The 25,811-nt window shown below is 40.9% G+C and overlaps 1 protein-coding gene across 1 annotated transcript in view; it reads left to right on the forward strand.

Moving 5' to 3' along the window:
• The first annotated feature begins 1,124 nt into the window (after nucleotides 1–1,124).
• The window catches only part of SLC44A3 (solute carrier family 44 member 3), a 40,474-nt gene continuing 15,787 nt past the window's right edge, over nucleotides 1,125–25,811 (forward strand). Inside the window, 13 exon segments of the mRNA XM_066325240.1 lie at nucleotides 1,125–1,157; nucleotides 1,160–1,318; nucleotides 1,320–1,541; nucleotides 1,730–1,837; nucleotides 4,302–4,444; nucleotides 4,891–5,027; nucleotides 6,482–6,575; nucleotides 7,919–8,088; nucleotides 8,606–8,695; nucleotides 9,315–9,439; nucleotides 11,124–11,310; nucleotides 19,377–19,542; nucleotides 25,448–25,604. Coding sequence (XP_066181337.1) covers nucleotides 1,125–1,157; nucleotides 1,160–1,318; nucleotides 1,320–1,541; nucleotides 1,730–1,837; nucleotides 4,302–4,444; nucleotides 4,891–5,027; nucleotides 6,482–6,575; nucleotides 7,919–8,088; nucleotides 8,606–8,695; nucleotides 9,315–9,439; nucleotides 11,124–11,310; nucleotides 19,377–19,542; nucleotides 25,448–25,604 — 1,791 coding nt within the window.

The raw sequence follows: 25,811 nt of genomic DNA on the forward strand, positions 1-25,811 counted from the left end.
TCAGAATACTCTTTTTGTCTAGGTTAAAGCTTATTAATAATTTTGGTCAGTATTCTTGATATAATAAAAAATTGAACTTCTCATTAAAAAGGCGTTAAGTTTCATGTGAAATTTCACGTTTGTATTTTTAAGGGAAAATTACTTCTCCCACATTTTTTTAAAGTACAACAAGACAAAGAGGTTTCAGAAATCTTTCCTGATGTGTTTCTTCAGAACCACTTCTTGGAAGGGGGTGGGAGTGTGTGTAAATTTAAATCAGCATTGTAGCAAGTTCTGTCAAAGCAGTTAAAAATGTCAATTTCAGAAGCATTGTATGACTTACCCTTTTGGAAAAATTTAGCAATTTCCAGTCAGCTTAGAAGGAGTCTGAAATGCTCTGGGGCAGAGATTCATTCCTTTTTATAGAACCCCAGTTTCTGATACTACTATTTACTTCCATCTAGGCTAGTTTGTCACCAAGGTTTCATCCTGCGTTTTCTCCAGAGAACTGGAATACATTGGCTTTGTTTTGCTTTCTTTTTCTAGACCAGACCAGCCTAGTACTCTGTCTCCTATCCAAGATAGACCAATTCTTAAACAGTTTTGCAAAACAGCTTCCATTTAATTCAATTTTATTGTGGTTGCAGATGTTGTGTTACTTCTAAAGGAGGGCATTTATTTGTTCCACTGTCTGTCAGGAAGAGGACAAAACCACACTTTTAACGTCCTATCAATTTGTAATTTTCTCTAGATTATTGAGCTGAATTTAGTGAACATAAAAATAAATAGGCAGCAGGGACAGCACAGAGAAAAGATGTTATTAAAAGAGGCTAATAATTCCCGCATTCCTTGGTCATCTGAGTTAGAAGAATTGACCTAGTTCGGTGTTATTCCTGTTGCAGGTTATTCCTGTGCATGTAAAATGCACGTGGACATGGATGAGAGGTATGTATAGCATACAGCATGTCAGCGTGATGTACCTGTACCAACAACCAAACAGAAGCTGGAAAGGATCTATGACGGACTGTGTACTGATAATGCAGCTGGAACAGCCCAACGGGTATGGCAGTGGGCTTTACTGGACGGAACAGCCCCCATTTTGCGCCGGCAGTAGCAAATCTTCAGCTATTCCCACAAATAAGCTAATGAAGGGTGAAACAGAAACCTCCCACCCTGGCCGGACTCCCTGCAGAAACCTGCGGCCATGGAGGAGCTGCGGGAAGCCCCGAGCGCCTCTCCGGGAGCGGGAGCGGAGCGCCCCGGGGCAGCAATGCCGCTCCTTCCCTCCGGCGGGCGCAGCGGCCCCGCAGCTCCGGCCACAGCCCGCCACAGCCCGGCCACAGCCCGGCACAGCCCGGCCACAGCGGCGGGCGGAGCTGCCGGAGGTGCCACCGCCCGGCCCGGCCCGGCCCGGCCCCGCGGCGCTGGAGCCGAGCCCCGGGCAGCCGAGCCCCGGGCAGCCGAGCCCCGCCGAGCCGGCTGCGGCCCGGGCCCTCCCGCCGGCCCCGCGGAGCACGGCCCGGCCCGGCGCGGCCATGGAGCGGCGCGGGGGCCGGCCGCAGGTGAGCGCCGGGCCGGAGCGCGGCCGGGCCAGCGGCGGGGACACGGCGGGCGGTGCGGGGGACAGCTGCCGCCTGTTCGGCGCTGCGAGTGCCAAGTTAGGGGCTTGCTGAACTCTCCGCTCTTTGGAACTTGAGTTAATTTCACGGGAAGTTTGTTCTGTTGTTTTCTTAAACTTTTCTCTGTTTAGGACTCTGGAGATAGTATTTCTGAACGACAGGAATGGAGACCAGTCATTTACAGAAAGTGCACAGACACTCTCTGGCTGCTCCTCTTCTGTCTTTTCTGGGCTGGTTTGGTAAGCACGCATGCTTGTTTGTTTCCTGGAAGGACTAATCAGATCCAGAGTTAATGGGGTTCTGCATAGTGTAACACTAAATCTAAACTGAAATTGTCACGGGCACAGGTCCCCGGGATTGCCCAGGGATAGATCTTACCTTTCTGGTGATGCAGTGCTGTATTGTAGTGTCTGTCACGCTTCTAAGTTCTGCCCATATGCTTTGGATCCCATATATACACAGTGCTCGGTTATTTAGAATTCTCTTTTTTTGTAAATCAGTCCAGGCTCGGACTGGGCTCTTTATTCTGCTTATTCCTTGTAGCCTTGATATCTTGCAACATGTTTCCAGCTGATGATACATTAGGTCACTATCTAAGAACAGGGTGTAAGCTTTTAGGAGAAGGCATTGTCTTTCTGAAGCATGCATGTGGTTTTTAGTGATATGTCTCAGTCTACTCAGGATTATCGTCAATACACTTTTTAATTGCACGTAATAGTCACGTTTTAAATGGAAGCTGATGCAGAATATTACCTACACATTTTAAATACTGCATAAATGGATAGTGAACTTTGTGAGCAGGATAGGGATTTTTACCTGCTGTCTAATGCTTAGTGCGTTGATCAGTGGAGGGGATGCCATGAATGAAACCTGTCAAATGGTAAGGATTTAGGATTTTTGTTTGGTTTCTCCCACTGTTTTTATTGGTCACTTTCTGTGAAATAGCTTCTTGCACACATGTATTTGTTTTATTGTGTTTGGTCTTATTTTTAAAACACTTAAGAAAATGTAATTGCACTAATTTGTTCACATAGTGAAAAAAAATTGAAATCACATTACTAGCTCGGTGGAAATGGGTATTGTGGCCATGTGCAGATACACCCCTGGAGCTATTACTCTGTTACTTATCAATATTTATGGCTTATATCCAGCATTCGGCACTTAAAAAAAAAATCAACTACATAGTGGGCCTGTAATGCTCATATTTAAAGGAAATACCAGAATTTTTCTAAAATCCTGTTTCAGTTGAGTTACAGTGCCAGCTTATTTCTTGTTTTCCTTCTGAGAACATTTTAATTATTAACAAATACTTGCTCTGTAAAGAAACTGGGCCTGGAAATATTTTGCTTTTGTAACAAATCACATCCACAATACTATGTTAGCTTGAATTGAGGAGTCTCTGCAAAAATGTCCATATTGAGGCAGCATTAACATGCCATCATAATTTTAAAAAAATTCTGAACTAGTTAAGACTGCAAAATAAGAGTCTACTGTGAGCAAAAATGAGATTGCTCTCAGGACTAAAGAAGCACATTTGTACATGTTTGTGTATGAGACATGTTTTTGCCCAGATGCAATCTTTAGTTGCAAGTACTAAAAGCAGAAAAACAAATAAAGGCTCTAAAGCTCCACTGAGAAGGCAGTTGTGCTGGGTCTGATGTGCACAGTCTGTCTCGAGCACATCCGATAGTCAGCGGTATTCACTCAAAAGCAGCAGTGGTTAATGTGGGACTCGAGAAGTCTCACTGCTGCCAGCAGCTGGCACATAGCCACAGAGCGGAGTGATTGTCCTTGCTGTGTGTGAAATGTGACTTGCTCCCCATGGGACAGAGGAGAAGCTTGCATCATTGAGTTCTTCAGTAGCTGGAGTGATGGGGAGATAAGCCTTGGGTAAAGTATTACTCAGGACTTCACCAGTTTCACAGAAGAACTGCTGCTTCTTGGCACTTGCAAAGGTTCTTTCCAAGGGTTATTTTGGCCCTCACAATGTGCAGGAGGGTTTAAGCTGCATTCATAGACAAGGTATTTTGTTTTGACTAAGGATTGCTGCTACTTGCCCAGCAGAGGTACTTAGCTGCCTCTGGGATTTGCTGGAAGATGATCTACTGGAACTTTGATCTGACCGCAGAACTCAAAGGTCAGGGCAGCGGCACCTAAGTGCACAGTGTGGCTTTCTCCAAGTTTTTCACGTATGTTAAAGAGTGCTCCTTCCTGAAATTTCAGATATTGTCTATTTTAAATATATTTTGTGTTTTGAAATACATCTGATTGGATTCACTAGCAGCTTCAAGGGCCCATCATGGCAGCGGTTATATTGCCCAAGTGTGTCTTGAATGTCACCCTGTCAAATGAGATGCAGTGAGCACATTGAGTGATCTTGCCTAGTGACACACCTGAACATCACTAGGGACAGTGTTTAGCACCTTAGTAATGCTTTCCTCTTATTTTAATCAGGACCTCTTTCTTCTCCTGTGTTATTCTCTTAATTTATATACTTTCACCAACAGATGAAGGAAAGCTCTAAGGAAGCAATAGGGCTAAACTTGCCCATATGACTTGCTCTGGCCTTGTGCAGAGGGGTGAATTTTAGATTTAACTGTTTGCAACCAGAAGGAAAAAATGTATGACTTTAAAAGAGTATTTATTGAACGGGAAGGAAAATCTATGGTAGCACGCTTTCACATTAAAAAAATGTTTTAACAGATGTTTATCAGTGGCTATGCTATGGTGGCTGGTGCTGCAGAAAGACTTGTGCTTGGATATGACAGCTTTGGGAACATATGTGGTCGGAAGAACACTCCTGTGGAAGGGGCAAATCTTTCTGGATTGGACATGACTAATAAAAAGTAAGTACATCAGATAACATCTAAATAAATCAAATGTTTGAGAACTTAGTAAAATACACATCTTCTAGCTGTCAGTCATATACATCTATGTATCTATACACTGTTGTATTGAAAGGCAAAAAAGGTGGGAATAATGCAAAACAGTGAGTGAGTTAAAAAGTTATAATAGAATTAGAAAATGTGCTGCACTGTTATGCTTTATGCAGCCACCTTCTTAAAGAGGATCTTAAATGGACATCAGCCAAACAGGCAGTCATTCCATAGGGCAAATCTTTCTACTTAAGGATGTTGCACATTGAAGTTCCCAGTCATTCCACTGGCTCCTTTGGAAAAAGTTTCACTTGCTTTGTAGCACTTTAAAAAGATGGAAAGAAGGTTCAGAATTTAAACTTACAAAAACCCAAGAAAGCTTGTTTTTTGAGAAGAGGATCTTTTTTTCTTTCTAGGTATGTGTTCTTTCTGAATTCATGCAGCCTGGAAATACAAAGCCTCAAAATCAGTTCACTTTCCTTGTGTGTGTCAAGTTGTCCACAACAGCAACTCAACTCTTTGGAAGATCTCCAGAGTTTTGCAAGGAATAATGGTGTGCCACAGGGAATATGAGTACCTTAGTGTATCTGTACAACAGTTGAAGAGCTTCCACTTCATTTTTATTATGTTTCTTACACTAGGGAGTCATATCTTACCAATAATTTCCTGAACAGTTCATGGTAACAGAAAAGAAAATGGTTTGTTTCTGCTTTATTTCAAAACCATAGTTTCTAGAAGTGTTACAGCTCTCTTATGCAAATTAGAGAGTGGTTCAATAATTCCTGCACAGTGCTGAGATTATATAGCAGAAAACTGATTGCTGAGAATGAACTAATGAAGTTCGGTGGAGGTGCTAGTAGGTGACCAGGGTTCATATGCTGTTTGAGACTCATGTCCAATTGGTTCCTTTAAATGTAATTAAAACTAGGGTGTAATTATTAATTCCATGAAGACACAAGTGGATTTGTCATTCTAGACATCAGATCCTGATATTTGCTATTCCATTTTATTGTAATTTAACCCCAGCTGGCAACAAAGTACCACACAGCCACTCACTTCCCAGCAAAACCAGGATACACCTAGAGATTTTATTTGATTCTAGTGTTCAAGTTGAAAATGCTGTCAGAAGTAGCTGTTGTGTCGAAGAGGCTCCAATTTGTTCATGTCCTACATGTAAATAAAATAATCTGTAGCCAAAGCCTTATTTCATGGGGTATGTATAAAATTCAGGCCATATGAATATTAATGGCTATTTTTGTTGGAGGTCACTATCCCTTTTTTTTTTTTTTAATGTTTTATTTGGCAGGGATTGGTATTTAAATGACAATATATGTTTTAATTTAATTTTGGGGTAGTTTGACATAATTTTGTATGTGCAGGAATTTGTAAACACCCGTGAGATTATATAAGTATTTTCAGTCTAACTAAACATAATTGCATTCAATTCCAGCTAAAACTGCTTGCATGTTTATGTCAAGGCAGGGAGAGGTCTTGCATTTTGAATGGCTTGAATGTATACAGCCTTTCTTTCCCTGGAGAGCTGTCTGATGGAGCAGAGTATTGTTAGCACAGTACCTGGTAATATTTCACCTAGATCCTAGAACAAGTTAGGTTTCTGGAGATAGATATAGATATAGATATAGATATATTCTATTCTAACTCAGAAGGGCCTAGTTCCATTTTAGCTTCCATTGTTTCAGGTTTTCCTCTTATCCTAGTGAGCAAGGATTAATAGCCCAGTAGAGTACTGTGGAACATTGTGCCTGCCCACCAGGAACATAAGTGGTAACTGTAGTTAGGTCTAGAAAGCAAAGATTCTGCAGAGATTGGTTTAGATTTACTCAACTACCTAATTTGTTATTCACATTCCCATTGGAATATCAGGGATGAAAATGGCCTGCTAAGGCATCAAATCAGAAGTGCAAACAAATGTGTTAATGTATTTTTTCTCTCAATATTTTTAATAATTTTAAGTTAGTTTTTCCTTTTCCTTTTTTTATTTTTTAGGTTCTTTTCTTTGCGTTTATAACCTGAATGTTTCCAGTTACACACTTAATCCAAAGGCAGCTCAGCTGTGTCCCACACTGCCAGTTCCACCAAGGTAAGAATGACTGGGTACTTTACAACCTTCTTGAGTCCAAGCAGCTTCTTATGGATTGTTACTTTCTCACATTTTGTGTTTGACTTGATGCTTCACAGTGAAGATGGTTTTGCTTTGTTTATTTATTTTTGTCCACGTATCCTTACAAGTTCTTTTATGTGCCTGTGAACATGCCAGTGTCCTGTCCCACAGGATAAACAAAGACTGCATTCCTTCCATTCCTCTACCCTTTAAAGAATTTTCCCCCTCCAAATTAGGAAAAAGCACTCCGTATGAGGAACAACTTAGCTCCTCTACAGACTTTTGCTTTCTCCCTCAATGCCAAGGATGTGATCTTTGGCCTTGCTTCTTCTCCTGAGCCCCGAAATTTCCATCAGAATAATTTTATAGCCAGATGGCTTGAAGACCAGATCTGTGGATGTTGCTGTCTTTGTCAAGTCTAGCATTTGTGAGTCAAAATTCTTAAACCCATGACTAAGTTCCACTGTGTCATTAAAATACAGCAGAGAAATGGAGTCTCTGTGTTTGCAGAGCTAACTCATCTGCTCTGAACAGCAGAAAATATAAGACCAAAGTGAAGAGAGCAGAAGACATGTAAAAACATTTCATACAGTGGGTCAAAGGACAGCACGTAAACTGATGAAAAGATATGGCATGTTTTGCTTATTTCCTCAACTTTCTAGGCCTTTTTCAGTTTGTAAAGGAACTCAGCAGAGCTATTCTTCTTGCACAGTAATATTACATAGTAGAAGCAAAGCTAGTTAGTGAAATTTTTAATTGTTGATAACAAAACCTCTCCTTTTCAGATGTGAGTATGCTATTGACTGTTGTAAGGCAAGTGGGACAATAAATATATGCAAGATGCTTCACTGGGGGTGCCAAATAATTTTGTATAAATATTTGGTACTGTTACTTGTACCTTGTGAGCATTGTTTTGGTGTGGCTTTTAGAATGCTTAAATATCATCGAAACAATACAAAGTGTTTGTGATCTAGAATTACCTACAGCAGCATAGCTTACAGCTATGTTAGCATGAACTTTGTTTTTACACAAACACATGGGAGCAAGGCAGGTGAAGCCAGACTAGAATGGGAATAGGAGCTATGTGCTGATGGTGATAGTTAATAAGAGAGTTATTAATTTCTTTCCTCAGGCTGATCTTGAATGGATCTGTTCTGGTATAATGATACAGGCATGACGCTATTAGGAGTTTATTTTGCAGAAGATACTTAAAACTACTCTTTATAACAGAATGTGGAGAGTAGCAGGATGGATCACTGTGGATTTTAAATTGTTTGCCCAGTAATTAATATTTTTTACCATTTTTGTTTTTAACCTTTCAGTAAGTCCTTTCCATTATTTAATCGATGTGTGCCACAAAATCCTGAATGCTATTCCAAATATGCATCTGTCCTAATAAGTATGGTTAATGAAATGGATGTTTTTCATCGAATTCTGAGTGGAATACTGGCAGGAAGAGATACTGTGATAGGACTTAGTGTCCTTGCACTAGGTAAGGTTATAAGTAAAAAAGTGAATAATGATATTCAGTTAAAAGGTTAAAATGTTTCTTACAAGTCTATATGCTTAATTCAAAAGTGAAGTTTTTTTAATATTTTCTGGGCAGAGTTATTTTTAAGGAAGAGTGATCAGGTTTTATCAGGAGGAATTTAATAGACTGGTGAAATGCAGATCTCTATCAGATTCTGTGTTCCATGACATGGTTATATACCTCATTTTGGGGGACTATAAGAAATTGTTGATAAAAAATGACTTCAGCATGAGTACTTCAACTTAACTCTTACATAAAATGTTATTTAAATGCTAGTATTTCCCATGGTGAAATATATCAGCTATAAGTTAGAGGTAACTGTGTGCTTTAAATGTTAAAAAGGTTTCTGGCTTTATTAAATGTTGTTACTTTTAAGATTATTGTTTAAAAATAAAAGCCAAAACTCTACAATAACCCTAAATTTATATTTAAAATGAAAAGGGCTGTAACACTCAAACTTATTTTATATTTTTTTCAGCCTTCTCTTTGATACTGGTTTTAGCCTTCAGATTCATTCAGACCCTCCTCGTCCATACTCTGATTGCACTGGTTGTATTTGGGTTGTTGTGTAAGTATATTTACTGTTCCACTGCTTCATATATTTACTGAAGGATTAGCAGCTGAACAGACTGCTAATCTGAACAGCTATCCTTTATTTCCATTATCATCTTCAGTAACCTTCAGTAACCTGCTTGCCTTTTGGTGTCAAGGCCTGGCTGGGCTCTTCCAGCTGCTGGGTGTTAGGATGACAGTGATGTTGATTGTTTTTATAGATGCCTAGAAGCAACATTTCTTTTGGCAGATGAATTCAGTTATGGAAATGGTAATGTTTCAAAGAATGCTTACTGAACTCTTATACTGCCCGCTTTGTGAAGGAAGAACCATAGGAATGTGTCTGGCTGTAGCTTGTCATTCCATGAAAGTTAGCTTTGCATCTCCACAATGAAATTACATGCCTGAGCCTTAGGACAGATAACTGCAAGAAATCAGAATGTTCTGCTGGGGTTTCCCCTCAGACTGACAGGCCACTCTGGGAAGTTTATCTGTGATCACTGATGTTGTGCCTCCCTTTGCTGACAGTATTCCCGGGCTGAGTGTGGGTTAGTGGGGAGGGCAGGAGTGCTGGAAGGGAGGCCAGGCAGCAGCAGCATGCCCTGGCCGCCCTCACACTGCTCTGCTCTGCTCAGTTGTCTCAGGTGTTCTCTGGTGGCTCCATTATGACTACAGGAACGATCCCACCACTGAACTGGAAACAGAAAAGGAAAATGTAAAGTTCCTACTTGGATATGCCATCTTCTCAACAGTAGTTACTGTAAGTAGCATTTTACCCTAGGCAATGGCAGAGGCTGCAACTTTAAAACTTGAACTACAGTGGTTGTGCAACAGTAAAAATAATTCCTAATTCTTTTCAAACTGGAAAATGAGAATGAATTCTAAGATCTTCTCACATTTATTCAAATATAATCATAAAATCACAGAGTGGTTTGGGTTGGAAGGGACCTTAAAGATCCCTAGCTCCAACTAGATTTTTAGGCTCCCATCAAAACTACAAAAATAATTTTATATCTTCATTGTGAAACTTGTTTGTCAGCTTTGCCATACTTCAAATCTGTACAAACAGTGTTAGTGTTGTTGGTGTAAAAATGCAAGAATTGTGTTCCATTCCCATTTTGTTCTGCATCAGCTCACTGGAGGGTTATGTTGAATAAACACAGGGGCACTGGCTGAGTATGAACATGAGATCTGTGGATTTATCCCATCCTGTCAGCAGGAGAAAGGGGAGGCAGCTCTTTTAGACAATGAAAGGGACAGTGAAACACAGGCAGCAGTGCCTAGACCTCAAGTTATGGAGTTAAACTCTGGGTTTTGCTCACTGACCTTGTTTTACAGCAGAAAAACTGAGTGTGGCTTGCAACTTCTTATGTGATTTTTTTGCTCTGATGTTGCAATGTTAAAAGAAGCCATTGCTCAATTTGCGGGTACAGTCAATTTGTACTTCATGAGACATTTGTCAAAGTGATTGTCCTGTTGTCTTAGAGATGAGTAAGATCCATATGGAATTTGTCAGATATGAACAGTCTGACAGTTTACAGTGACAAATATAAATGTGTCACAGATCAGATTTTTTTTTTCTTTTGTATCCTCTAAGTTGTGATCTTTCTACATCTGCCGATACTAAAGAGGTAAGAAAAAGTTTCTTTGAATGCTTATGTGTTCTAGTACAACTGACTGTTGTTAGCAGAACTGTGAGAACATCCACTGCTGCAGGTTATGCTTCTCTTCACAGCTAGTGGTTTTCTAGAGCAGGCAAGAAAACTAGTGAAGCAACTGTCACTGGTTGTATATATTGTTTTAAAGATTTCAACCTCTTTTTTAATTGCTGTTCATAGTTCCTTGTGACATACAAAGAGCTGGGGATATTGTGGGGTTTTTGACTTGGAGTTTTGTTATTGGGGGGTTGGGTTTTTTAACTTTGAGAAAACAAGAATTTATTTAAATAAGTTTTCATTTTATGTCTGCTTTGCTCCCATACATACGTAGCTATCAAACAGTTTGGTGTGGACTGCAGGAAAAGGATTGGTTCTCTTACCATTGTGAAAGTGAACAGTGGCAAGCTGACCTGAGTAGAAAGAAAGTTTAAAAGTTCATGACATGCAGGGTATGTGAAAGTAATGTGTAGTGTGTAATGTATATTTATGTTTGTTTGCTATAAAGCAAAACAGACCGTTTCCATTAGACGAATGAAAGTTTCCTGAATCATATTTGGTTTAAAAAAGCAGGAACAACTACTGCAGGAAACCAGATTTTAATCCACATGCTCTTTGAGAATATAGGCAGTGTTTCAGAAGGATTTTCTTACGTGTAGTCAGATTGTATAAATTGCTTTGCTGGCATGTTTTTGTGAAATCTGTATCCTTTGATCTGACATTTGATAACGCTGATAATTTTCTTGAGGTAAAACCCTCAACAATTTGTCTTTTTATTTCCTGTGACAGGTTGTTCTGCTCTCCCTTATATTTGTACTAAGAAAGAGGCTTCAGTTTGCTGTACAGCTCTTTCAAATTGTTGGTAAAATCATTGGCAGAATTCCTTTCCTCATCTTCCAGCCACTCTGGACCTTTCTGATTCTCATTGTGTTCTGGATATTTTGGGTTGCTGTACTACTTAGCTTAGGAACTGCAGGTAAGTATATGTTTTTTGTGGTTTTGACTGAGTGCTATCCATTTCCTAAGTTCTCTTCTTAAATGTAGAACCTCTTGGTGTTGGTGTACAAAATGTGGGCTAGCATTGTTACACAGCTGAGTTACTTGTTATTTTTATTTGATTTTATTTCCCACTTGTTGGAGTCTTCTACATTGCCCTTTTGCTTCCATATGTGGACTTGAGTTTTGTTCTTTCTCATTTATTTGCTAGTAGATGGTGGTAGGTGCAGTATATGTTTGGTGTGCTTAAATGAAGAAAGTAACAAGAAGGAGGAGACAGTTTTTAGTGCAATTATTACAAAATGAGCACATTCATTTCCTCTGACTATAAACGATGTTGAATTGTCACAGAGGCAGAACATTGCTTCAGGGCAGTAGTTCAGTGACAATTGCTATCATCTGGACTAGTGCAACAGTAATTACAGATTAATCCAGGGGTTCTTGCAGTTGCAGAGGAGGTGTTCTGTGGAAAGAGTCAAGCACTATGAAAGATCTGGCAGAACAGATTTTTAGTATAAAAATTGTATTACTGGCAGATATACAACTGTAAGATCTGTCACTGGTTGAACCAGGGTAATTTGGATGCTGTCCCTTGGCCCAGCACCATGCCATCCAAGTGAAAGAGATGCAGTCCTCTTGCGGAACATCATCCAAAGAAGTGAAGCTAAACTCTCTGTAGCTCTGGGGATAACTCCTCATGTACACATCAGCCTCTGCCCATGAAAGCATTAGGATTTGGGGGCTGGTATTTTTTAATTTTAAACTTCAATGGCCACTGTTAAGAGTCAATTGTTACCCTTTGGGTCAAAGCTGATGTAGAATTAATATGGACAGAGACCATTGTTTATAGGTTTTCTCTTTTCAGAAACTTGGCAGTGATTGCTGTCTGGGAAACCAAATGCAGCCTAATTCTTCAAATGCTTGTGTGTTACTGCTTTACTTTGTGTTTCCACCACAACATGAGGCAGTGGCTGCAGTAACTTCTTAGGACAGGTTTATAGATCTCTGCTGGGCCAGGAAAGTCTCCAGCTTTTCCAGAGCTGAGCCCATTTGGCAAAGCTGGCTGTATTCCCTATCTCTATGGATCAGGTACTTCACTCCTCTTCCATCACAACTGCTTCCATCTCAGTTGATTCTGGCTCTTTAGAGAGAGACTAGTTCACTTCTAACATGGGAAGCTATCTGAGTCCATGCTGGTGTTGCAAATCAAACCCATTGCTCAGGCTAGACTGGAATATGTTTCCCTCCGGCTTTCATTGGAGAGTCATGCAGATTTTCCAGGCTCTGTTTCTGCTGCCTTGAGTAGCTCCTGTCTGCTGGGAGTTGCTGCTTGAGGCAGCTGCTAACCCGCTTCTCCTGCAAAAGAGCCAAACCTAGCATGGCCAAATGTCTGACCTGCAGTCTATATGTGAATTGTTCCTCCTCACTAAATAGTCAAGCTGATGCCCTTTGCTTTAGATGCCATGGATATTCCTTCTCCACACTACTTTGAGTTAGATTTTCCCAACACAGAAACAGCATCGTGTGCTGGGCACAATTCTGTGTTGTTAGTTTTTCTGCAAAATCTTTATGCTATTTATGTACAGATCAGACAGGCAGCAGTAATTTTGAAACTGGCCTTGTGGGGTACCTTATCTCTGCTTCAGACCATGCTTTGTAGAAAGGAGCATCTCCCGAGCTATCAACAAACTGTTCATTTCATGCACCTGCTTGGATCGGATACAATTTAAGATAAACATTAACTGTAGTAAATCTAGTAACGGAACAGTAGAATTAATTGTAACACACACATTTTCTAAATACATAGTTAAGAAGAACTATGAAAGCAAATATTACATCTTTAGTGTTAAATCAAGCTGATTGATTCATAGTGCAGCACACAACTCCTGACTACAAGGTATTTTATATTTTATCTTCTCTCTAGCTTAATACAAATGCTGGTGTTCCAGCAAGTGGTGCAAACAGTACAGTACAGGGGGCAGCATAGGCTTGCTGCACAGCAGTGATGATAAAGTTTCAGCTTGGAAAGAATCGACTTTTCTCAGATTCAGCATGGGAAAGTCATTCCCGGGCAGTTAACTCTCAATATATTGCTTATATGAGCAACCTAATAAAACATAGGTTTGGACGGAGATATTCTGACGGAGTATTTTTAGTGCAGATGTCAGTCCTTGTAAGATGTTCCTATTAGAAGCATGTTAATGTTAGGAGAGTACGTGTGCATTTGTAAATTAGCCAAATCAGTATTAGTTAAAACTAAGCACGAATGCCGGCGGGAAGATGCCGCGGTGTGTTCGGCGGTGTCTCTGGGTGGGCTGTCTGCAGGGTGTGTCCCGCCGTGCCCGTGGTGCCGGTGCCGGTGTCAGTGTGTGTGTCCCGCCGTGCCCGTGGTGCCGGTGCCGGTGTCAGTGTGTGTCCCGGCCGTGCCCGTGGTGCCGGTGCCGGTGTCAGTGTGTGTCCCGGCCATGCCCGTGGTGCCGGTGCCGGTGTCAGTGTGTGTCCCGCCGTGTCCGTGGTGCCGGTGCCGGTGTCAGTGTGTGTCCCGCCGTGTCCGTGGTGCCGGTGCCGGGGGCAGTGTGTGTCCCGCCGTGTCCGTGGGCTCTCGTTCTGTCGCTGTGCCCGGAGCAGCACCGCCCGCGCCCGGCAGGGGGCGCCGCGGGAGCGCCTCAGGCCCGCCCGGGCCGGGAACGGGGGGCAGCCGGGGCCGGGGAACGGGGGGCAGCCGGGGCAGGGAACGGGGGGCAGCCGGGGCCGGGGAACGGGGGGCAGCCGGGGCAGGGAACGGGGGGCAGCCGGGGCAGGGAACGAGGGGCGGCCCGGGGCAGGGAACGGGGGGCAGCCCGGGCCGGGAACGGGGGGCAGCCGGGGCAGGGAACGGGGGGCAGCCGGGGAAGGGAACGGGGGGCAGCCGGGGCCAGGAGCGAGGGGCAGCCGGGGCAGGGAACGGGGGGCAGCCGGGGCAGGGAACGGGGGGCAGCCGGGGAAGGGAACGGGGGGCAGCCGGGGCCGGGAGCGGGGGGCAGCCGGGGCCGGGAACGGGGGGCAGCCGGGGAAGGGAACGGGGGGCAGCCGGGGAAGGGAACGGGGGGCAGCCGGGGCCGGGAGCGGGGGGCAGCCGGGGAAGGGAACGGGGGGCAGCCGGGGCAGGGAACGGGGGGCAGCCGGGGCAGGGAACGGGGGGCAGCCGGGGAAGGGAACGGGGGGCAGCCGGGGCCGGGAACGGGGGGCAGCCGGGGAAGGGAACGGGGGGCAGCCGGGGCATTGAACGGGGGGCAGCCCGGGCCCGGCCGCTGCTCCGGGAGGGTGACGGAGCGTTTGTTCCTCCGGCCCTCAGGCTGAGGGGACGTGACGGGCCCCTTTCGGCAGCACCGCTCTCTGGATTCCCACTCCCCTACTCCATCTCAGATTTGTTTCGTAATTCAAATCTTGGGCGACGAACGCTAAACGAGATTTGGTATTGAGAACGTTCTGTTAGGTTGTTTTCAGATTTCCAACCCAAATACGAGTCCCCTGAAATGCTGTTGGTTAAAGCAGCTCACCATCAGATAAGCTGGGGATTGTTCTGCTGTTCTAGGATGAAATTGCCACACATTCTGTAATGACAAATGCATACAGTACTATAAGGTTGATAATGCACTGACAGGACACCTTTTTATTATTCATTTTCTCCAATTGTCCCGTAAGTGCAAGACATTTCTTTTTGAGTTTTGGGGAGTTTTTGCACACTGAGAATACTGTTCTGAAGATCTCCAAAGATATGCTTTCTTTTAGAGCAATTTGTTTTCCTCATTGACAAATAGTTGCCTGTCTAGGATTCAGCTTTTAAAATACAGGTGGTGATTTTCTTGGGTTTGACAGTTTGACGTTTTCTTCTCACAAATATATTTTCTGGGGCTGTGCAGGCTGTATTTTAAATGCAAATATACCAAGAAAGCTGAAAAAATGAGATGTTTACAAAGACACTAGTCTTTTGTCTAATACAGAAGGATGGGTAAATGAAATTGGCTTACTGCTGTGCTGCACCTGCTTTTAACATTTTCCTTGAATCTGCACTAGTTATACAGTATTTATGGTGTCTCTGCATCTCAGTGGTTCTGGAGCACTTGATCCTCACTTCAGCTGTGGTGCACCTGATCATTATGCGACCATGCAGGCACCTTATTTACATCTCTTCCAAAAGGTAGTTTTATTGTGAGGGAAAAAACTAACTTCTTGGGAGCTATAGAAAGCTATAGCCTGCACTTGAAAGGTACTTATGCACATGACTAATTTGAAACACATGGATAATCCTATTAAAATCAGTGGGACTACTTATGCATTTTTGGGTAGGCACCTGCCTAAGTACCTTGGTAATTCAGAATCTGTTGGAGCAGCAGAGTCTGAGCAAATTCCAGACCTAGAAAACTAGGAGAAATGCCAAGACTTCATGAGACTTTAGGTAGCACAAGCAGTGGCACCAGTTAGAACCATTAGCTGGCTAGGAATGAAATTCAGCTGTTCATTGGAAAAGCTGGTATGTCTTAGTGTTACTGAGTTTTATTGTTTGCTAATTTGTGGGTATTTCACTGCAGAACAGAAGTAGCCATGTGGCACAGCAGAGCATATCTTTCAACTTTCCAGAGTCCAGGAGCTGTGGGGTCCACATGGTGTAAATATTGTGGATGTAGGATGAGAAGGTGGTGTGGTTTTATTTGTGTAATGAAGGTGCATCCTACAAGCAAGTGAGCAGCAGAACTGCCACATAAAGCTGTGCGGCAGCAGCAAAATGAGCAGTAAAAATGTATTTCCTGCGGGGGCCTTGATGTTTCAATTACAGTCAGGTAGCTTACCTGTAAATACTTATATATGAAAAAACACTGAATAAGATAACAAAGTAAATTCTGTTGCAGGAAGAGCTAAGGTTCAGTGTATGATTCCAGAACCTTTCCTTACTTGGCAGTGGGAGGAGCACAACATATTTTCATCTTAACAGGAACTGATAAACAGGCTCTCAGTATTTTCTTGTCAGTGGCTCTTTGTTTCTGATAAGGAAGTTGCTGGACTAGACTTCCCAGGAGTTTTTGTCTCTTACAACCGCTTGTTGCTGCAGGCATCAGCAAAACCATGCAGCAGCAGCAGCTGCTGAGTGCGGACATCTGACCTAAGGCAGTCCAATAATACAGCTGAAGGTATTGCACGCACCCAGCACTGACTGGTGCCTCACTGACCAGTGCTGTGCTGGCTGCCAGAGCAGCACTGGGCTGCGAGTCCCACAGAGAAATTCTCTTGGGTTCTGCTGCAAACACTTGTGCCTGTTTGCATTGTTAACATCACTTCTTTTGAAGTATTGGCGGCAGATCAACACTTGTACTGATCAAAGGCTTCCAGATTTGGTGATTCAGATCTAACGACTTCAGTTCTTTACTGAGTTGTTAATGTTATCACTAAGAGTGTATGATACAATCTGGGAAGATTCATGATTGTGTAGTTGGAGAAAAATCTATTGACAGATTAAACTGTTTCTGTGAACAGATAGATCATAGTACAGTGATGAGGAAAATGGCATATACTTCTCTCGACAGCTCGTCTAACATAGCTTTAAAGTTTATCTGAGATGCTGATACAGAAAAATAGCCTTGCATTTAGTTCTGTTGACAAAATTGTGCATGTCTGGTAGGCCCAGAAGACAGAGAATCAGCCAGAGCTGTTTATATCATTAAACAGATTTTTGTGAAATAACAAAGCTAGTTTACCATACCTGACCAGCAAAGTGATCAAAGGTGAACTCACAGGTGGCTCTGCCTGATTTCTGTGCAGCTGGGCACAGCACTGTGCACATGTACAAATATAAGGTTGTCCGGGAAAGACAAAGCCATTGCTGTTGTTACTGCAGGTGGTTATTTCAGTAGGCTGATAAAAAGCAAACAGAATTAACTCGCCATATGTACATTTATCAGTCTTCATGACAATGCTACGGAAACAAAGCCTGAAAAGGTCTATCTTGGAAAAAGAAACGTCCCAGTAGATTGTATGGTGGAAAATGTCCTTAATTCTGCTACCAAATGGCATAATGTCTTTGCATGAAAATGGAGAGTTGGGACACCTTGTATCTCACTGACATCATGTTTGCCTAAATTCCCTTAGTGGGGGCTGTAGGCCATGGATATTGGGCATATTTGGCTAGTTGTGTGTGCTGCAGGAAAAGGCTGTCTAGAACCTCTGGAAGAAATATGGGAAATGAAAACTCCCTTAAATTCAGAGTTATAAAGTTCCTCACTTGTTTTATTGACCTAAGTAAATTACTATATCCTCAAAAACTCCCCTTAAAAAACCCACACTTTTGCAAACTTAAAACCAGGGAGGCACAGGATGGGGAGGAATGAGTGAGAGTTTGTGAGAAAAGGTCTGAGTAGTAGCTTTTCAAAACCATTAAATTGCACTTCACAGATGTAAAATTCATTTGAGTATATTGGAAGCACAACAGTATTTCTATGAATGACCAACCATACAGCACTGGAGAGAGCTTGCCTATTCAGCCAATATTGTTAACCTCTCAGAAAAGAAAATATCTAGAAGATAAGTATTTGTGTACCCATATAGCATTTTTTTAATCCTTCAAAGCACTTTAAAATAATGTTGCAGTGCTACTATGGGGTGGATGGGTATTTTCTTAATTTACAGGCAAAAGGACCTTGCTTCTGAAAGCTTAAAAAGCTTGTCTAATCTAATGGTATTGCTGAAACAAATCTTTACTGTTTCTACTTTCAGTTTTTCTTGAGTAAAAATTCTGTGGCTGTGGAAAAACAGGCCAGAAAGGAAGCATTTCCTACATAGCTTTGTATATGTGGCAGTTTTGAACCTGAAGGTGGTGTGTTGTCCTGCAGGAGAACACATAGAGAATCATTTACCTTGGAAAACACCTTTAAGATCATCAAGGCCAGCTGTAAACCTAACACTGCCAAGTCAACCAAATGAGTACATGAAGTATTAAAGCTTAAGTTATATTGGTGTTTGAGCAGTAATAGCCAATTCTGTCAAAATAACTGTTATTTTTTTCATGGAGTTGGAATAAGAAACTACTCACCTCTAGAGATTGTTTTGTTTGGTGAACATCTTTCTCTTTAAGGTTAATAGACTTAAGACTTGGTAAAATTAAAAAAAAAAAAAAAAAAAGAAAAAACAAAAAGGCATGTTAGGAACCTTGAGACCTTTACCAGGACCAAATGGTGCTAATGCCATGATCCCCTGACTAGCCTTCAGAGTCAAGTGCCACAGGTGGGATTGCACAGGGGAAGGTCTGATTGTTGAGGAATCTGAGTTGCCCCCACCTTTTTGAAGAGCCATCTGTGAATATGGAATAAATTCTTTGTTAGTAACAGAAGTGGAAGGAATGTTTTTAGCTTGAATAAGTTAATTTCTCTGTGTTCCTAGATACAGTAGTAACACTGGAGCATGTACTATCATAGAGATGTCTGCTTCCCCCCCACCCCAGAGAGCCTACACTTATATGCCTGTATTTTGCACAAAGATTGCAAAGTGTAGAGAATAGAAAACTAATGGGCATGGTTCTGATTAGTAAAAACAATTAAAATATTTATTTTGCTTTGCTGCAACAGTATGTTATGTATCCTTCATATTTTTCTGCATTCTTTCTCTTCTGCTTCTTAAAAAAAAGTAAAGTATTTAATAACTATGCATTTATTTAAAATTTGAATAATGAAGATTAAGATGTCATTTACCTCTGAACTATTTGATTACTCAAGTCTTGAGTAATGTCTTCTCAGATAGCTTTACTAATATATAGCTTTCCTTCTTCCTTTATTAGTAGCTGTGTCTCAATCCCATTTTAAACACAATATTTTGCTTTTCATGAGATTTTATTTTTCGAAATCCGAATTGAAGCATAAAATGTTGTTTCTCTAACTTTGTTATAGTGGACAGAATTAAACAGCATCTACTTTTTTTTTTTTTTTTTTTTTTTTTTTTTTTTTTTTTTTTCTGTAACTTTACTGAAGAGAAGTTAAGAGAACATGTTATAATAATACAACGATGTAATCCCAACTTCAGGTACTGCACAGTCCACTTCGGGAGGACAAGTAGAATACAGAGCTCTGTCTGGAATTTGCTACATGGCATGGTATCATTTCGTTGGCCTTATCTGGACTAGTGAATTCATTCTTGCCTGTCAGCAAATGGTGATTGCGGGGGCAGTGGTTACTTGTTATTTCAACAGGTGAGTGCAGAATTTCCCGTTGATAGTTTTGGGGATTTTCCAGCATTTACTTACAATCTTTTTCTAGAAAAAATAGTCTCAATTAGACTGCAATTTTTGTCAATATCTGGAATGCAATTTACTATGAAATAGTGTTGCTTGTTGCAAAATTTTGAGTAAGATTTTACAATGTGCATGACATTAAAGTGACTCAGCCCTGCTGCTGGGGATGCTGGGTCAAACTGAGCCTTGATATAAGCCATTAGAGCTCTGTTGGCTCTGGGGGAATTATCATTCAGAAGGCATAGGCTGCATTGCACCCTTTTCCAGGGGACTGTATTAGCTCCAAATGTGAAGCAATATATTGTTCGTTGGTAATTTCATGTATTCATGAGCAGTTTGACCTCTCTGTAAGTGTTCATCCCTGCTTTGGGTTTGCATAACTGCTGGTCTAATACTTTTTTCATTCTGAGCAGTTATTTTCAGTTTACTATAAATGCTTTAACACTGTAAAGTGTTTAGTCATGTGCAAACAAACTTCCTTAATTGTTATATGGCCTGGAATGTAAATGTGGAGGAAATGAGGGAAAGCAAAATGAAATTAAATTGTGTTTATGAAATCATTGTAGGGGAAGATTTAAATCTCACAATATGTTGTTGAGGTTTTTGACAATGAAGAGAGCATTTTCCTGGTAAAATTTTTCCTCAAGTGTATTTTATGAGCTCTCTCATCCTCAGTGCTCTGTTCTCCTATGGCCAGTGATGAGATTTTCTGATCTGTGAAAAACTCTGGCATCTTAAGGCATTTCTTCATTTTGTATTAGGAGAATATCATAATAATCTCAATTTGTTGAAAAATTAACCCTTGAGGAAGGTGATGTGAGATCGAAGTGGGGAGCCTGGCCAGAGAGAGTCTGGGGCCCTTGGAGCACTGGTGGTGACTGCTCAGGGCCATTTGGCTCGGGCAGCTGGGAAGGATGGCCTTGGCCTTCTCCAACACTTAGGAAGCAGGGTTCTGTAAATGGTGTCCAGGATGTATCCTTGGGTGTTTCAGTCATGGATTAAGAAGCTGCTGCTGGAAGGTCTCCAAATGGTGTGTTCCCTCCTGCCCAGCAGAGACACCAGCGCAGGCTCTGCTTGTGGGACTGGCTCTGTGGGGTTTTCCTGCAGCAGCCAATGGAGCTGTGCTATGCCAGCCAAAGTGGCAAGGCTGGAGGATCTAGGAGCAGCAAGTGCCCACCCCTGGTTTAAGCAATATTTTATTATCCCATGCAAAAAGCCAAGGCAGGACAAGGTTTAACACGTGTATCAGGAGCCTGTCCTTGAGAGAATTAACTGCACAACAGTTGTGCCACTGAAATGGTGCTTAGGTAAGAGCAAATAAAACCTAAATTGTTGCTTTTATAAAGGTTGAAATATTTTTGAAAGGGTGACATAGTTGCACCCTTCTACTTTACATGCTATAATAGGACCTGAAAAGGGAAGAACTCTCATTTCTGATGTCATCCCTTATTTTGTTACTGAAGCTCTGGAACTCCTGTGGCTGTGCTGCTGTGGACAGTGAGGTGCTCTTTTCTTGTAAGCACATTGATGCACCTCAGTTTTAGCAGCTGAATGCTGAGGCACTAAAGGTTCATTTAAATTGGCTTGAGAAAGCGCAGAAAAGTAAAATAGTTCTGCTGAGTTCCTAAGAAGTAAAGTTCTGCTGAGTTCCTGGGCTGTGTGCTGCAGTGCATTTTGGTGCAATATACCATGTAAATCCCCAAGGCAAAGGCACTGTCCATATCTTGTTCATGCAGAGCAGGGAAGCACCTGTAGAAACTGCTATGATGACATTTACTGCTCTGCTAGGGGCTTCCGCTTTCCAGCTATTTTTTACTGCTGCAGGAACTGGCCGCCAAGTACAGAAGGTTCCTGCTCCCAATTGTATTGCTATCATTTTGTACAATACCACTGAGCTCTCCTCTGGCTTGCCAGGTGACCTGTACTGTGTTGGGAGAGTTGTGTTTGCAAGGGCAAATGCAACTTTTCTGTTGCGGTGATCCCTTGGCCTGGCCTTTAGGCTGTCAGCACAGATCCACAGAAATGCAGAGCAGTGCAGGAAGGGGAGAGGTGGTTGGAGGAGCAGCCACACCAGCAAGGGCAAGGGTTATCTCGAGCTGTTCCAGCAACTCTGAGCTTGTCTGCTGTGTGTTTTTTATGTATTCCCTGGGGCAGCATCATAAAGGCATGTCACAAGAGTTTGTTTATGGGATCTTACACACAGGCTTTCTTCTTGTCCTGTAAGTGCTTCAAGGAAATGGCACGGCCTTCCCATGTGGAAATCTCCTTCCACAGAACACTCAGCAATGCTCTGCAAGACCAACAGCCACAGCTGAATTGCAAATGGGGTGGGCAGGGGGTCATTTTGCCTGGATTTACAGGTTACATATATTTGGACTGTAATCGCACAACTGAAAATGGATTTTGCCTTGTTTTATTTTAGATGAAACATGAATACACAAAAGATTTCATTAATTTAATAAAAATATTTAGAATTTTTTACTAATGATTACATTTTACTGCTGGTGAAAAGGGCTCAGTCTTTTAGAAAACCTTCTTAGTTACAATTGCTGTTTTACATGAGGGTTTATTCTCACCTTGGTGTGCTTCAGTGTTATATATTTATTTACCTTTGCAGGGAGATGAGCCTTTCCTTCTCTCTGGGAGTAAAGGAAGGTGATTTGGTCATCAACCCATGTCACAGGCATCACTGTCCTGTCCCTGTCTGAGCTTCTTTAGTAGCTCCAGTGCACATATATCATTGCACAGATTTGAAAGTAAGGATTTGGGTTATCTACCTGACTAAGGTGTTCAGTACCACAATTTCCAAGAGAAGTGAAATACATCTCTCTCCCAGTAAGTAAAAAATGAAGGTTTATGGATGAGCACCAAAGTCACTGAGAGATGAACTAGAACAAACTTTCAAAGGCTTCCTCTTCAAATATATCTGCAATATTTATGGACATTCTTTGCCCTACTTATGTACTTGACCTAAAAGAGCCACCAGCCTGAGTGTAGTCAGACCTGTCCCATGTGGCTTTGAGATAAGGTGAAAGGGCAGTTGGAAGTACAGTCCATGTGGTTCCTATTAGTCTGTTTTATTACAAATCTTGTAATTTACTGTGTTTGTTTAAAAATTGAGATTCATATTTACTTGAGGAATAGAAGAATAATTTCTTAACATTTCTGAATTATTTTATACTAAAGTTATTTTTAGACGGTCTTTGAACTTGGTGAGGCATGAGTGAAGAAAACTGTAAGCATAGCTCTTAAGAGAAGAGGATTTTAAAGAAATGGAGAAGTACCCTTTTCTCCCATTCAAATGTGTGTCTGCTGAGTGTGTCAAGACATTTTTTCTTCTTACAAAAATGTTTTTAAAATGAAAGCCAAGATGCATGTGTGATCATTTGATTACTTAGTATTAAAAGAAGATACTGAGTGTTACAGAGCTCAAAAGTAAATGAAGGCAGTAGTGAAGAAATAAAATTATTAAAAGATAATGTGGTATTGAATACAAGTCCACAGGAGTTTGGAATAGTAGTACTGTATGTAAATCAAACAATCTCATGATAACATAAACCAGAAATGCTAATGAGGAAAAGCCAGCTGTGGCTCTATTCACTCTTGTAATCAATCAGGCAGATTCCCAGATTTCCCAGATACCTTGTGCACATGCAGTGGAGTTCACATGCACAGAATCCACTGCATCATGATTGCATGCTTGTGCTGAAGTCATTTCAGGATTGCAGCCATATAATGCACAAAGGTGGGTGAAATATCAGCCTTGGGAGCAATGGGAGTAGGTGGATGAATGAGCCAATCCTGAGCTTGTTTATACTCATAACCATCACCTGTTGCTGTGTTTAGCCTCTTTCCTGTTTCCGACTCTGAACCAGAATTACAAGGAAAATCTGTTCTTTTTCTAGTCTGTTTGGAGGCAAAGCAAAATCCTTGGTAGACCCTGTTCTTGTGCTAATTCCTTTGCTAGGAAAAGGATGTGTGGAAAAGCATCCAAATATGTAAAAATTTATCCAAACTAAGGTTTAAATTTTGACATTCCCACTCATTATTTAGTCATGTTATAAATATCAAAATCCTTCTTCATTTTTCTCTTCAGTGACAAGCACATTATTAACACAGGAATAAACTTTCTCCTTTCTGTGTTTCTTATCACTAGTTAACTTTTAACTTGCAGAAACTTAATAATTTATATTCTGAGATCAAACTGACAATGTCATATGTAAGGAAGTGTTTTGGAGAGAAAAAAACAATGGCTCAATATGAATAGAGTAATTCATCCACACTAAAATGCATGTGTTTCCAACACAGAAACCTGATGACTCTAAAAAAACCCCGAACTTCCTTCTTCAGTATAAAATTCCACTACCTCCAAGCTGTTCCCCTGGTTTTAAGACAAAAATAATAAATGTAGCAACTGCTTTGCTGGAATTTCCTATTTCAAATAATGTGGTATGTTCACATATTTAAATACAACTTCTCCACTGCAAAGTTTTTTTGTGTTTTGAATGAACTGCAGTGTTACCTTCAGGATTCTTGCAGAACTGTAATCCCTCTCTTGAATGTAGTGTATATGATTTAAATACTTGCTGAAATGAGGATTTAATAAAATATTTTTAGAGCTTCTTAGCCCAAACCAGTCACTCTCTTACTGATGCCCTTTTATTTTTTAATTTCTTGTGCAAACTACTGATTTTTCAAAATAACAAAGGTTTTGAATAAATCAGTTCTGAAGACAAGGCTTCTTATTTGTGACACTAGGTCTGATCTTTATGTAGCTACTTAGTCAAACTGCTGCTGGTTCTGTTGCCTAAGTAAATATTTCAGGGTTGGGCCAGTTGCTTAAGAGTTACTTTATAGAAAGTCTAGTTATGACTATTGATCAGTATGGGTTTTTTTATCCTATGAAATATTTTTAAAGGTACTTGGGGTGTTTATCTAGTTGATTTTTTACAGCATTTGACAAGAAGTGAAGGAGTCTCTTTAGGTTGATTTCCTGAGGTTTGTATAAATTCTTGAGATCTGTGTCATATTACTGTCTGTAAATGACTGACATTGAACTGACCTTTATAAAGGAAGGAAAATAATAAAACTTGTATTTAGGCCATATTTTGGTCTTTGCTTTCTGATTTGACAGAGACGTTATTTTTCTAAAACAATACAGGTTAGTGTGCACTAGAACTACAAGTTTTTTAGTTCAGATTATAGTCCTAACATATAGTACAATATTCTTTTTTTGCTGTATTCCATTTTAAAAGAAAACCTGTTCTGTGGGGAAAAAAAAAGAAAAATGAAAAAGCATAAATCATTTTAACCAAATTTAAAACTAAATCTGGCCAAATTGCAATTATAAAAGTAGATAGTAGCTCTCAATTTTAAATGTGAGAACTTGCAATTTTATTTTCTATTTAATTTTTCTATTTAATATTTCTATTTAATTTTACCACTAAAGAAGAGATAGTGGATTCATTCCTTCAAACTCAAATCTTGCAGAACCAAGAGTCAAATAAAAGATTGCAGAGAATAATAGAGGTGGCAGAAACTGGAGAGAGGTGTTCAAGGAGTATTCTTAGATATTGTTTGCTTACTTCTCATATTTTCCATTGTAGTTTTTTCCTAGGTATTTTTCCATTCCAGAAAACAGTAATTGCTTAAGAATTAAACTAACCCAGAAGTTATAAATTTGTCTGCTTTTCTTTGGGCTAAGGTGTACATTCAGATAGTCAGTAGAAAAACTGGAGTAGTTCAATTAGGAAAGGAGACAACGGCTTAATTCTTAAAATTCCCAGATACTGAAAAGACACAATGCTTATCTTCTTCAATAAGGTGCTAAAGCATTTTTTTAATCCTTTGTTTTTCTTTCTAGAAATAAAAATAACCCACCATCTCACCCAGTCCTGTCTTCAATATCAGTTCTTTTCTGCTACCATCTAGGAACGGCTGTAAAAGGCTCATTTCTAATCACAATACTGAGAATACCAAGGATTGTTCTCTTGTACCTTTACAATACCCTAAACCAAAAGGTAGGTAGATACTTCTGTACCACTATAAAAATAGTTGTTTCAGATCATAGGGCAAAGAAGTTGAGAATGTATTTCTTGCTGAAAAATAGGTGCTATTGCTATTGCTATCTATTATTAATAGATGGATTTTATCTTTTATCATGTTTTCTTCATTAGGAAAGCTTTTTTTCTCCCAGCTCAGATATCAGTGCTTCTTTTTTATTCTCA

Source organism: Sylvia atricapilla, chromosome 9, assembly GCF_009819655.1.
Source record: "Sylvia atricapilla isolate bSylAtr1 chromosome 9, bSylAtr1.pri, whole genome shotgun sequence".
NCBI lineage: Eukaryota > Metazoa > Chordata > Aves > Passeriformes > Sylviidae > Sylvia > Sylvia atricapilla.